This window comes from Diabrotica virgifera, chromosome 5 (assembly GCF_917563875.1).
Source record: "Diabrotica virgifera virgifera chromosome 5, PGI_DIABVI_V3a".
Taxonomy (NCBI): domain Eukaryota; kingdom Metazoa; phylum Arthropoda; class Insecta; order Coleoptera; family Chrysomelidae; genus Diabrotica; species Diabrotica virgifera.
In genome coordinates, this window is record NC_065447.1 from 10,733,594 (window position 1) to 10,746,665 (window position 13,072).

Below are 13,072 nucleotides of genomic sequence, written 5' to 3' on the forward strand. Positions count from 1 at the left end.
GTAGTACTGTGTAACTAAATAAATGATTTAACTATGTGGTACCAGCCAAGTGGAGCTTGTTCAAGATGGGTACCAAACGTGTTAATCTGGTCATGCACAGAGACTTATACTATAATATGTTATATCTCATATTGCTCACTATTGTAATGAGTGAGCCTGCATACACGAACTAATATATTATTATGGTTCTGTGTATGCAGGCTCACTCATTACTACTGTAGTGAACAATATGAGATGTAATATTATGAGATATACCTATTATATATTATGGTATAGCTCTCCATGAGTGCCAAGTTTTAAACTTAACTGATAACAACTAATGGATACCCTTTTATCCAAAATTTTATGAAAATTTTGAATGGTCATATTGGTATTAATTCCACAACCCCTTCCTATAACAATAGGCCCATTGTTGGATGTTATTGCAGTAGTTCTACTGGAAATACTTACTAAAATTGTATGTATCTGCATCACTTAGAAGTCTACCCAAAAAGCTATTAATACTCTCTAAACCATCATTAATACATCCTGTATACATAATAGGATTTTTTTCAGAATCAGATATTGTATTAAGATTTACTTACCATGCCTTATCTATGTGCCAGGCACTTAACAGTCTATTAGGAGCAATACCCATTACATTTGACGAGGCGTTGTAAAAGGTGTCGCTTATGCCTGATATGAAAACATTTGACTATAATACCAACACAGACATGTATTTAAAAAAATTGGTAAATTAAAGTAGGTATCTTTTCTATTTGAAAATAAGAAAGCAGTACAAAATCCATTCCCAAATTCATCTTTTACTAATACTGTCATAAGTTCAAAGTCATAGGAATTGAGCCCATGAGTTCCATCGATTGCGATACAGGATTTACCAAACTTAATTAACATTTCCTTTTGGCACAGTATTAAGGAAAATAAGACAAAAATCATAAATGTTAAATTCAGAATGAATATCCATTAGTATGCCCTGTTGTTTGTAAAATAATATTGGACATAAGTCTGTAAGCATTCAACCCAAAAATAAACACTGGTTGCATCATCATTGTACATATACCCATCTTTGAAATCAATGCCATAAGAGAGTTTAATGTTTGTGATATCTTTTCTTTGTAAGTAAATCAATTCTTTTTAATTCGCCTCCTATGCTATTATGCTATCCTGAACAGTCTGAAGTTTACTGAAAAAGTAAAATATAGTTATAGGAGAATCAAACACACTAGTTTGAAATTGTAAACTGTAGTAAATATTTATGAGTAATATTTAAAAAGTGGTTTAGTGGTAACATTCTTGTTTTAAATTATATTGTGTATATCGATGGCGGAAAGGCAGGACCTCATAACTGAAAAATTTGTATAAAATGAGTTATTCGGTTTTCGCTTTAGAATAAGTGTATCAGCACCTATTAAACAGCTTTTAGAGCTGGGAAAGCCTTTTGGAAGCCTTCCAGAAACTTTCCCAGCTGTAATCGCTGTTTAATAGCTGCAGATACACTTATTCTAAAGCGAAAACTGAAGTAACTCATGTTATAAAAATTTTTCAGTTACGAAGTCCTGCCTTTCCGCTGTCGAGGTGCAAATATTTTACTTACATTTTTGAAGAAAGTCTCAAAATAAACTTTGAAGAGATATTTATCTGATTTTGGTATTTATGTAAGTGCTCTATATCATCCTCATGCCCGTAATGTGTTTTAAAATAGTTTCAATATTTTTAGATACTATTATTCGACTAGTACACCAAATAAACATTTTGCAGGATCCTTGGGATTTTAAAGCTCTTTCTCTATCTTGTTTTGTAAAATAATTTTTTGAGGATCACATACATATACATTCATAATAAGATGTTTCATGTTCTTGTACTCTTTGTTCTCTTCCTGTGCCATCCATACAGTGCAAATCTAAAAAAAACAACATATCATGTGATTACATGGGCAGTTATACTACTTACAGCTTACTTTGTATCTAATCTATTATACTACATTCGCTCTCGCGAGATTTTTTTTGACACTGACGTTAGTAATTTCTTTTTTGAAAAATTCAGTTGTCAGAAGTGACTGGAAATTACTACAAAACCAACGCACCTACTCATATCCAATATTATTAATAGTAAACATACATAAAAATAACATAAACCTTACGCCAATCAATATTTATTTATTTAAACCATTATAATGTATTGATAGCAAATTAGAAAATTATTTATTGTACAAAATAAAAATATTTTGTAGAAATAAACTTCACAAAATTTTATGAGATTAGTAGACACTCCCACTATTTCTAATAATTCTTCTTTTTTTAATGAAAGATTAAGTTGATTTGAGTTGATTTTAGCAGTTAATAGTGTGTGGTAGGAATTTTTGTGTTGTACGTTTCCTATTCCGAATGTCTCAAAAAAAATCTCGCGAGAGCGAATGTAGTATATCTAGTATTACTCTATTAGTATCTACCTACATAAAACTATCTTTGAAATCTAAATTTTTGATATCAACATCAACCTTAATACTTAAAAATTAAATAATAATGTGGAAGTTACATGTACCTACCTAAAAGTTTTTGAATTGCAATTTTATCAACTGGAAAAGACTGCAACATAATGAGTTTGAAATTATGACACAGCACAATATTTATTGTTTCAATTTACATGTAAATAAAATAATAATAATAATCCTAATCACTTGTAAAAGTAAGGTTAAGATTTTTGACTTGAGAAAACAGAACTGTCAAATTTAAAACAAACCTGCTATAAAATTTTAAAATTCCCGCTAAAAGGAATCTGGCAACATTGCCGTCGTTTGCTGGACATTTAATCTCTCCCGAAACAACCCAATTGGCTGTGAGTTTCGACGGTAGCGCTATCTCGCGGTTTGAAACTTATACTTTTCTGATAAAATTTATGTATGTGAAATATACAAAACGAGAAAAATAGATACTTATCTAGAAAGACACAAATTTATGAACTGAAATATTATTGTAACCTGATTACTAAATGGATACACATAATTAATAGTAAAATTAATTATGTTTTTTTATTATTCATTATAATTTTAATATTTAACATATAAGTTCGTGCGACTGGATGACTGCTTACGCAAGAGACCATTGAGGAAAAGAATAAGTTTAAATGAATTATTTGTTACCTCTGTTTATTTTTGTGTGCTTACTGATTTGCTTATTAAAATTTGTAATTTGTATGAATTGTAATTTGTTTGAATTCTATCAAAATGGATTTAAACATATACTGGATTCAAGTCTTATTTCCCATGATATCCAATTTCAATCAGCAACACCAAAAAAAGAAAAGGATTTAGTTGATGCAGGACATGTACGCAATGTTTCCGAATATAATAAATGCATCCAGTACTGTTATATTCAGTATTTTTACATGAATCAATACAACAGCTGCAATATCTTGTTTTCTTTTTTGAAAAATCTATATTATCCGCCATTTCAGTTTATGAAGTTTATCAAATGCACAAAACAAAACTGCCAACTGCCACTAACACAGCGTTGCCACATTTTATTTAGAAAATCTACTGTTAAGTTTAGCTTACTAAAATCTACTTATCAAAAACTAAAATATACTATAAAACTTTATTAATATATTTGTATATAATTTAGGACTTTTTATAATAAAAATAACAGCTGACTAACTAGAAATTTTTTTTATTTAGCTAATGCCTCGACAACTAATGGGCATTGGCATGGTGATGGTACAGTGGATATTACCAATTAGGTAGCTAGTGTTATGTAGTGTGTTTGTTGAGTAAGTGTCTTGTTACTTTGCAAAGTCGATGTCATTGTCTTTGCAGAGACGCTAATTGTATCCGAACGTCTGCGGTCCCTCCGGTGGGTACCGATCCCACAAGGATAGAAACTATTTTCATTTATTAATTTATAATAAACGAAAAATTCTCTACCCTGGTGAGATTCGAACTCACGACCATTCGGTCCTTTCGATCCAAAGGTAGGCGCTCTTACCACTGAGCCACAGAGGGAGTTTAACTAGAAATTAATATGACTAAACAAAAACCAAACTTTTTTATATTTTAACTGGGGAACAAAAATGACCAACTATTTTTAATTTTTATCAGTTTTATATTTAATATTTGTATATAATATTTTGTCATCCACTGATTTTAACATCTGCATGCCTGGATCATATTCTTTAAACAATTATTTCGCATTTTACATTAGAAACACGCAAACACAACATTTGTTGTTTTGCAAAGTTACATATATGTATTATAATAGATATTTTAGTTTTCCATCGTTAGCTTCTAACAGGCACACCGAATGCCAGAACTCTTCAATAACACCTGAAATAGGTACTGATTGCACTCCTACTTGAAATCTGCAAGTTTGTTACACCAGAATCCAGTTTCATTTCTGTTTAATATTCATCATCTACGTCCTGGGGCTAGATTCCGTGCACTGTAGATATCTACACTTCGCTTTCTATCGATGTCAATTGTCGTGAAAATATTTGAATTTTTAGCTTTAATTGAATTATTTTCTAGTTTTGCTAGTTGATGCTGAAGTGACACTTAGGCCCGTATTCATAGTCGGTACTCAAGTCTAAGTCGATGCTCAAGTCCGACCTTGAACAAATTCTTATACAAATTTGTATACAAATTTTTTCAAGGTCGACCTTAAGCATCGACTCAGACTTGAGTACCGACTATGAATACGGGGCTTAGTAAAACAAGAAAATATTTGAATTAAAACTAAAAATTCAAATATATTGACATTGGTAGAAAGCGGTCGGCGGTGTTAGCGATTGTACACAGAATCCCACCCCTGAATCTTATTTTCGGTAATGACATTGGGAAATTGTAACAAATGTCTAAAAATTAATTTAGAAATGGGGTAAATACTATTAAAAAGCAAATTTTATTTTTGTCATAAGAAAATGTTGAAATATACCAAAAATCTACTAAAAAATATTGCCTACTAGAATTTTTAAAAAAATATCAAAAATCTACCAAAAAAGTAGAAATCTACTAAATGTGGCAACGCTGCACTAACAGCGCTGGCGAAAACCAAGGTTAATAGATTAGGGCGTAGGTTGTCTCATAACTCTAGACCAATCAAAGGCTGGCTTTTTAAAGGCGGGAATACGTCATCCGTACGACAATTTTAAAATTGTCATAAGAGTCAATGCTAATAAAAGGTTCAAAAACTTAGGTTTTGCAATATATTTTGAGATTTTCTTGGGTATAGGTATATTAAGTGGTTCTTATATTGGTAATTATATCAATTTTTCCCTTAAAAAATCAATAGTCTGCTAACAAAAAACTAGAATTCATTTAACACTTATTATGTGTGTTTTAAATGGAGAAAACAATTTAATTAGCACAAAAATCCAAAAAAATAGAAGAAAAAGTTTAAAATCAAAAATACTAATATGTAGGTACTTACTTATTATGTTTTTCGTGGAATGTGCAGCACTTTTATCATTTTTGGTGGTATGCAACAACAAAAGAACGAATAATATAAATAATTTATTATTAGGTTAGAATATAAAAAAGACGTAACATAATATTAACATATTCAGACACGAGGAAATGTTTGCTACCTATTTTCTTATGTTTAGTGGCCCATTTATCTTGTAACATTTTATTATCCATTATTGTTTGATAATGTTAAGGTATTTGGGAAATGTCCAAAAACATTATTATTTTGTTTCCATCTGGTTCAGGAATTTTGGAGTTGCTTTTACATATAGCTATGCTACAAATGTTACCACCACTCATCTAAAAAATGTTTTATTATTATAACATACAAAACTACATAATATTATAATTTAAACTAACTTTACACGGTTACGAAAACACACTTCACAAGTCATTACTGCCTTTGTATAGGACCCAAATAAGTAATTATAGTAATATTGTCCTTATATGCTTAAAAACTCAACAAATATTAAACAAATAAACGATATTATAAGAAAATCCCACAAAAATATACGGAAATATAACCACAAACAACTGTCAAACTTGACTTTGTCGTACGAGTGACGTAGGCATTCCCCTCCCTCTCGCTATCGCCCACATAGTTATGAGATAACCTAACCCCTATCTATGAACCTTGGGCGAAAACCGTCAAATTCCCTCTGCTCTACCCATGGCGCGTCATTTAAATTTATCAGATAAATGCACAAAACTGCCACTAACAGCGCTGGCGAAAGCTGTCAAATCCCCTCTACCCATCGGCTCATGGCCAATAGGGATTTTCATTCACAGTCATTTGTTTCGAGTTTCTGTCATATGTCATATAATCCGTGTATTGTCATATAATCCGTGTATATTAATATTAATACGCAGATTATACAACATATGACAGAAGCTCGAAACAAATAACAATCGATGAAAAGTCCTATAGTTTCGTGATGGTTTCATGACAAACAAAAAAAAATTTTCGTTGTGTTGGAACAAACCTAATGTTTAATTATTATAGACCACATTCTACTGAAGAAATAAGTAGTAGGTAAAGTAGTACCATGTATGGTGTTTTTGTAACTTTTACTGTGTTGAAAAGTTTTCGTTATAGGGCTTTTCATCGATCGTCATTTGCTTGGAGCTTCTGTCATATGTTGTATAATCTGTGTATAATATTAATATACACGGATTATACGACATATGACAGAAGCTCGAAACAAATGACTGTTAATAAAAAGCCCTATTCATAGATAAGCCCTAAGTATATTCAATGCAAACTTCTTGGTTTGAGATGTGCGGTGTCCATGAAATTTTATTAGCACTGATAATCCTTGCGATTTGACATTTTGCCTAGAATAAAGGATGGAGAAGAAGGCGAAGAACTTTTATTAGAACTTATATAATATTATCTAAAGAACGATTCCTAATTCGCAGTCTTTAATATTCGCAGACTCATTAATATTCAACTCAGTAGGGTGCTATTGTTGGACGTGTGGAATTCCATAAACAAGGAATCTACCTGTTTATGAAATGATCCTTTGTTTATGTAATTTTACACCTACAACAACAGTACCCCGCTGGGCTGAATATTAATTAGTTAGTCTCAGATTTTGATACCTGGTACATACATAGTAATTTCTCCACTTATCTATTGCCCATTACCTATTATTGTCCACATGTCCACTGTGCCATTGCCATGTTTAACTGGTTCTGTGTGCCATCTGAACTTCTGTATTTTGACTTCCTTTGTTGTAATCTAATTTGAACGATTTCAGAATAATAAAAGAACGCAACTTTTGTAAAAATTTATTAAAAATCATAACATTAATATTTACAAAATTAGTAACTAATGAGATTTTAGGGACGAAAGAAATTATAAACAAGAAAAATTGTTTTAAGCACTAAATTACACTGCATATCACCCAATTATATTATGAGATATCAACATTTTCAGCCAAAATGGGAAATTCCAAAGGCAACATCATTACCACGCTCTGTTTCTACAGTGCGGTGGAATAAGTGTTGCCCCCCTCCCTGTTATCTTGTTTATTGTAAGAATATAAGCAAAACGCTCGGACAGGTCGATTTCTAACTAACCATAGTATATTATAGTATCAACGTTTCGAACTTTACGCGATCCCTCTTCAGGTGACAGCCATAACTTTGATTTTTTTAAATGAGAAAGTACATCATGTGACACCTCATTTAAAAGCTCTTAAAATACTGATTTCAAAAATGTATAGTACTTTAATCCTGTTTGAGAGCGTAGGCGCAAAATTTCGGTCGAATTCTTTCTAAATGCAATCATTTTTTTCGAATCCTGAAAAAACTAATAAATATTTTTGAAAAATTTAAACGCAGAATGAAATATTACAGTATTCTCGATGGTCCAAAATTCCTGAAACTCCTATAATGTTTATAAGTCACAGTGATAAAAAAAGAGAAAATTTAGTGTGATTTTTAACTTCAAATATATCATTCAAAAGAAACTTTTTGTTTATTCGAAGGGACTGTCAGCTATCGGTAATAATCTAATCTTTCATTCTGAGTTTAAATTTTTCAAAAATACTTATTAGTTTTCTCAGAATTTGAAAAAAATAAATGCGCTTAAAAAGAGCCCGACCAAAATTTTGCGCCTACGATCTCAACAGGGATTAAAGTGTTATACATTTTTGAAATCAGTATTTTAAGAGCTTTTAAATAAGGTGTCACATGATGTAGGTACTTTACCATTTAAAAAAATCAAAGGTATGCCTGTCACCTGAAGAGGGATCGCGTAAAGTTCGAAACGTTGATGCCATAATATACTATCGTTAGTTTAAAAATCGACCTGTCCGAGAGTTTTGCTTATATTCTTAAAATAAACAAGTTAACAGGGGGGGCAACACTTATTCCACCGCACTGTATAATATAGACATGTTTGCACGTCATTTCATACCTAATTAGAGTTATATATGGTTTACGTTCAAATATTTTTTAAAATTGATAGAGCATTAATAATCATAACTAATTAGTTTAGATAGAGCATCATCACTACATCATTATAATTAGTTTAGACTTAAAATAAAGAGTATTACCCTTACATAGAGCCGAAGTATTGCCAATAACAACAATACGAAATAAAATAAGAACAGTTGAATTGTATTTTAAGAGAAGATATCTACAAATAACCAGAGAGGATATAATAAGAACAGAGGAAATATACAACAGAATGGAAGTAGAATGCTCAATTACAAACAAGTTGGAAAATTGAGCCCCACAGTGGTACGGACATGTACAAAAAATACCAGAGCAAAGCAAAAATAATGGTGGACTGGGACCCACCAGTAAGAAAAAGGGAGGAAAACCTACTATGAGATGGAAAACGTACATAAGAAATGTTATGATAGATGAAGACCTCAGAGACCCTTATTATTCAGGGCAAAAGAGGGGCCCCAGTTGAAGAAGGATATCATGGCTTCGTAACCTACTTGAGTGGTTTAATCAGTCTTCGTCATCACTCTTCAGAGCTACGGCGAATAAAATTATGATAGCCACCATGATGGCCAACGTTCAATAATGAACATGGTATGGAGAGAAGAAGAAGAATATTTGGTTTCATCCAGTGGCGGATGAACTGAGGGGGAACTTCCAGTGAAACACGAACCAAAATACATAAAACAGATACATTCAAACTACATAACAGACATAAATAATAACTTATATTCATTAAGTTTCCTTAATTTAGACCTTGTTGGGGGGGGGGGGGACTTCCCCTATTTCCTCCCGTAGATCCGCCACTAATTCCATCGCCTTGGCAATAATCAAACTAATGCCAACTTTAAACCTTGTACTGTTTTGATTAAGGAACCTTAATCGGGAACCTGACAATGAACTGGAAATTGTAGAGCCCAAACCGGTCATCTAAGGTACAAATAAAACCAATTGTGAATAAGTCCTAATCTTTTTTCATTTCACCTCTTGAAAATAGACTCAAATTTGCAAGCAATTAATCAATTATATTTCTTGTTTACAATGTCTGTACTAAAATATCATACCAACAATTAAATTACTTAAATATAAGGAATTAGATATTTTTAGATCAAGTTTAGACAAAAATCTTTCATTTTTAAATACTTTTTACCCTGCTTAGCCTCGTCGAAATGGTCTTTTGCTCATTCTCCGAAGGCAGAGGTGTATCTAATTCCCTATTCAACACCCCGGCGGAATTCTGAAGTTGCGGTGCATTTTTGTTAATGAAATCAAGATTCAAAGGAGGCAACTCTCCCCTGAATCTCCCGAACTGAGGTCTGGCTGTTAAGTAGGCCGAAGCTTTCGACAATCTTGGACTTACTATGGTCGGTCGGTCTGACAGTTTGGCTGTCAGGCTTTGGCCGGACAGTTTTTTACCGTCGTATGTGATTACAACATCTGGTGGAGTACCGAGCATTGGGTTCGGTTCCGGTACGTCGATATCGATATTTGAAGGTTCTCGAACCACCTCTACAGGTTGTGCGTTAGTAGGAGGAAGATAATAGCTTTCGACTCTTTCATTTGCTTCAGCTATGGGTTCCTCCAAAGTATCTGATAAGCTGCGAGGTCTTTTAACTACAATTTTTGTATACGCTTGTCTTTTTTTCGACACAGGTCTTTTAGTTATCTTAACTTTCTTTTCTTTCGTTGGCTTAAACGGAGGAGAAGGAATAAACATTGGTTCAAAGGCATGAATAGGTTTAGTTTCGAATTTTTCCGTATCATTTATTTGTAAAACGCCCTTTTCACTCTCATACTCCACCACAGGTTCATCCTCGTCTATTCTGTCTTGAAATTCTTTAGTTATGATTGGCTTGAAGCCACTTTCTATCTTTATAGAACCTGGCTTAAAGCCACTATTAAAAGCCGGTCTTAGAAGAAAATTGGGTACTATATCAGCAACAGACGTGCTAGGTGCGGTTTGTATCTCAGGTTCTTTCTCCGTTGAAGCTTGTTGGGGAGAAATTTCTATATTTCGGACCTCCTCAAATACAGGCTTTTCAGTAAAAGGTCTTACTTGATGCTCAAATATAGGCTTCTCAGTAAAGGGTCGTACTTGGTTCTCAATTGGTGCTTTTGTTGTTAGAGGGGGTTGTTTTACATATACTATGTAAGGGGAAACAGGTGGTTGCTTATATCTGTAATTGGGCACTCTAAGTATTGGTTTTTTATAACTTACATGAGGTCCTCCATAATATCGCTTTAGATAAGCACCTTGTGGTACCATTTTTACTGGCATAGGTAAATAATTTACCGGTCTTCTGTAAATTACATTAACATTTTCTGGATAGTGAAGAGGGGGAGGGACCAAGTAAGTCTGATTGGCAAAATTGTCGCTAGCTAAGGCGATATTATCAACTAGTTTGGGAGTTGTAGGTTTTTCGGAAGAAGTTGTAGTTGTGGTGGTAGTTGTAGTAGTGCTAGCGGTGGAAGGTACTAAAATGGTCTTAGTGCTTTCAATACCGGTGTTCAGAAGGGTGCTGGGTTTGAAGTAGTGCAAGTGCTCAGGCTGTTGGTAGTAATGGAAGTTGGGTCTGGTTCTAAGGTGGAAGTTTTGCTGTGCTGGTGTTTGGAGTGGATTTAGATTTGGTAACTGCTCCGATGACTTTTCTACAGGTGCCGACGTTACTTTCTCTGAAATTATTGATTTAGTGTCTTTATCTTCGTTGTCTTCTGTAATAATATTAATTTGTTTTACCCTTGTCTCGACGCGCAGAGAGGGACTGTCTTCGAGGTCGGTGTCCAATTTGTCCAAGATGCTTTGGGGGGCGGGGACGATCGTCTGCTTGATCTCGCTGGCCTCAGCTTTGCGATCGCAGCTGTCTACGACGTGAATCTTCCAGCCCAAGTATCGGTGAGTGAAGCACTGAAACAAAAATAATAATATGATCAGATCTATAGATATACAGAGTGAGTGTTATATAAGGAACGACTCAATCTCGAAAACAGCTTGAACGATTTTCATAGGTTTTAGTGAGTAAGGGTCTTGTGATGGTGATAGTGTTATTTACATTGTTGTCAGATCTTCCGTTTTTCTGGAAAATGAACTTTCCTATTTCAAATCGAACACCCTGTATATTCTTGCATTGTTAAGCCCTTAAAAATACTCATTTTTTTCATGTACCACATATCAAGTTGACATTTGGAAAATACCTCACATTTATTTACTATTCTCATATTTTGGCAATGACGTGAGGTTCTGATTTCAGAAATCTCAAATGACGACGTAAGCTTATTTTAGTAGATAGTAAAAACAGCATAGATGGATTTACACGTACTAACCAATTCCTCAATAGACTAGAACAACTCAGAGAGCTATTGAGAGACGTATGATACATGCATGCTTAAAAGATCATATGAGAAACGAAGATAAGGCAGAAAAATACTGGCACCATTTAGCTCAAGTCAGGCAAATATGGAAAACACAAGAGAATGCCTATGTCCAGGACTGGACCAAAGGGGCTGCTAAAGAAGAAGAAAGAATATGGATGTACTTACATGGTAGTAAACAGTATCTGGTGTATTCTTGTCCGGTGTCCATTGGATAAATCCAGGTTCCCCTTGATCGCATTTAAGCTCCAGAGATCTCTGGTAGGCTCCAAATGATGGAAAATCATCTGCGTCCATATCGCTTGTCGGTGTCCAGTAGCACGACCTTCCTACACCAGTTGGTGCTAAGGAACCATCTGATTCTTTACGTGCTCCGGCAAAAATGCGGATTTTCTGAAAATACAATTTAAATATGAACATTAGTTCGACAAAATTCTGAAATAAAAAAAGATGTCTGATCTGAGATTCTTAATAAATTATGTAATTCACTTATAATCCTACTTTAGATTATCATAAGATATTATATTATACTATAGTCTATTTTTAAACCAAGAGGAGTAATTCAAATTTCCCGCGCCGTAAAGCTTGTTTGTAATTGGTCCAACCTCAGGCAAGTTTACACAACTGTTATCAAATTTTGACACTAATGACATTTATAAAATTTTGACACGACTGGCATTTCATAGGTTAATTAAGTTATATCAGCGATTTTTTGTATTTCCTGCATTATTCCTTTAATTTTTAGATTTTTAGTCTGTTTTTATATAAAAACAGTTGTTTTTAGAACTCTTACATATTAGTATATGTAGTATAATATTTATGGATTAACGTCAAAGGCTGATATGATCAACCAAAAAAGAAGACGTATTTGGTGATATTTCTAATGACTTTCTTGGGTGTGAATGTGTCTTTTTAGTTTACTCCTCTTGGTTTAAAAACAAAGCTTAGTAATTTTGCCCGTCGCCATGCGATGGAGGATCCAATCAATTGCCAATTTACAGTCATACTTACCAGATCTACAGTCATTCCACTCAATTTTTTTGAACCCTCCAATTTTTTCTAACCCCTCTAATTCTTACTGACACCCTCCCATTTTTTCTGACTTCCTCCAATTTCATCGTGTCTCCCTTTAATTGTTTCTGACTCCCACCTATTTTATCATTCCTTCCTCTAATTTTTCTTGGCTCCCTCCTATTTGATCGTGTCTCCCTCTAATTTTTCTTGAATCCCTTCTATTTTATCATGCATCCCTCTAAGTTTTTTCTTACTTCCTTCTAGTAAACCCAATCA

At 33.4% G+C, this 13,072-nt stretch overlaps 1 protein-coding gene and 1 long non-coding RNA gene across 3 annotated transcripts in view; both read right to left on the reverse strand.

Moving 5' to 3' along the window:
* Window positions 1-162: 162 nt before the first annotated feature.
* LOC126885631 (uncharacterized) lies at window positions 163-2,938 on the reverse strand. Of its 2 annotated transcripts, none has more exons than XR_007698409.1 (3): window positions 2,542-2,938; window positions 1,595-1,900; window positions 163-1,183 (listed from the first exon to the last, which is right to left on the reverse strand). It is a non-coding gene; the product is annotated as an uncharacterized LOC126885631 (long non-coding RNA). The 2 variants fall into 2 exon arrangements; XR_007698408.1 differs by having other exon boundaries at window positions 2,546-2,932.
* An 8,042-nt stretch (window positions 2,939-10,980) lies between these two features.
* LOC114333861 (protein Skeletor, isoforms B/C) overlaps window positions 10,981-13,072 on the reverse strand; it is a 180,250-nt gene continuing 178,158 nt past the window's right edge. Inside the window, exons 11-13 of the mRNA XM_028283888.2 lie at window positions 11,951-12,175; window positions 11,151-11,318; window positions 10,981-11,086 (exon numbers count right to left, since the gene is read on the reverse strand). Of these exons, the coding sequence (XP_028139689.2) occupies window positions 11,078-11,086; window positions 11,151-11,318; window positions 11,951-12,175 (402 nt within the window). The 3' untranslated portion in view covers window positions 10,981-11,077. The remainder of the gene's footprint in view (window positions 11,087-11,150; window positions 11,319-11,950; window positions 12,176-13,072) is intronic.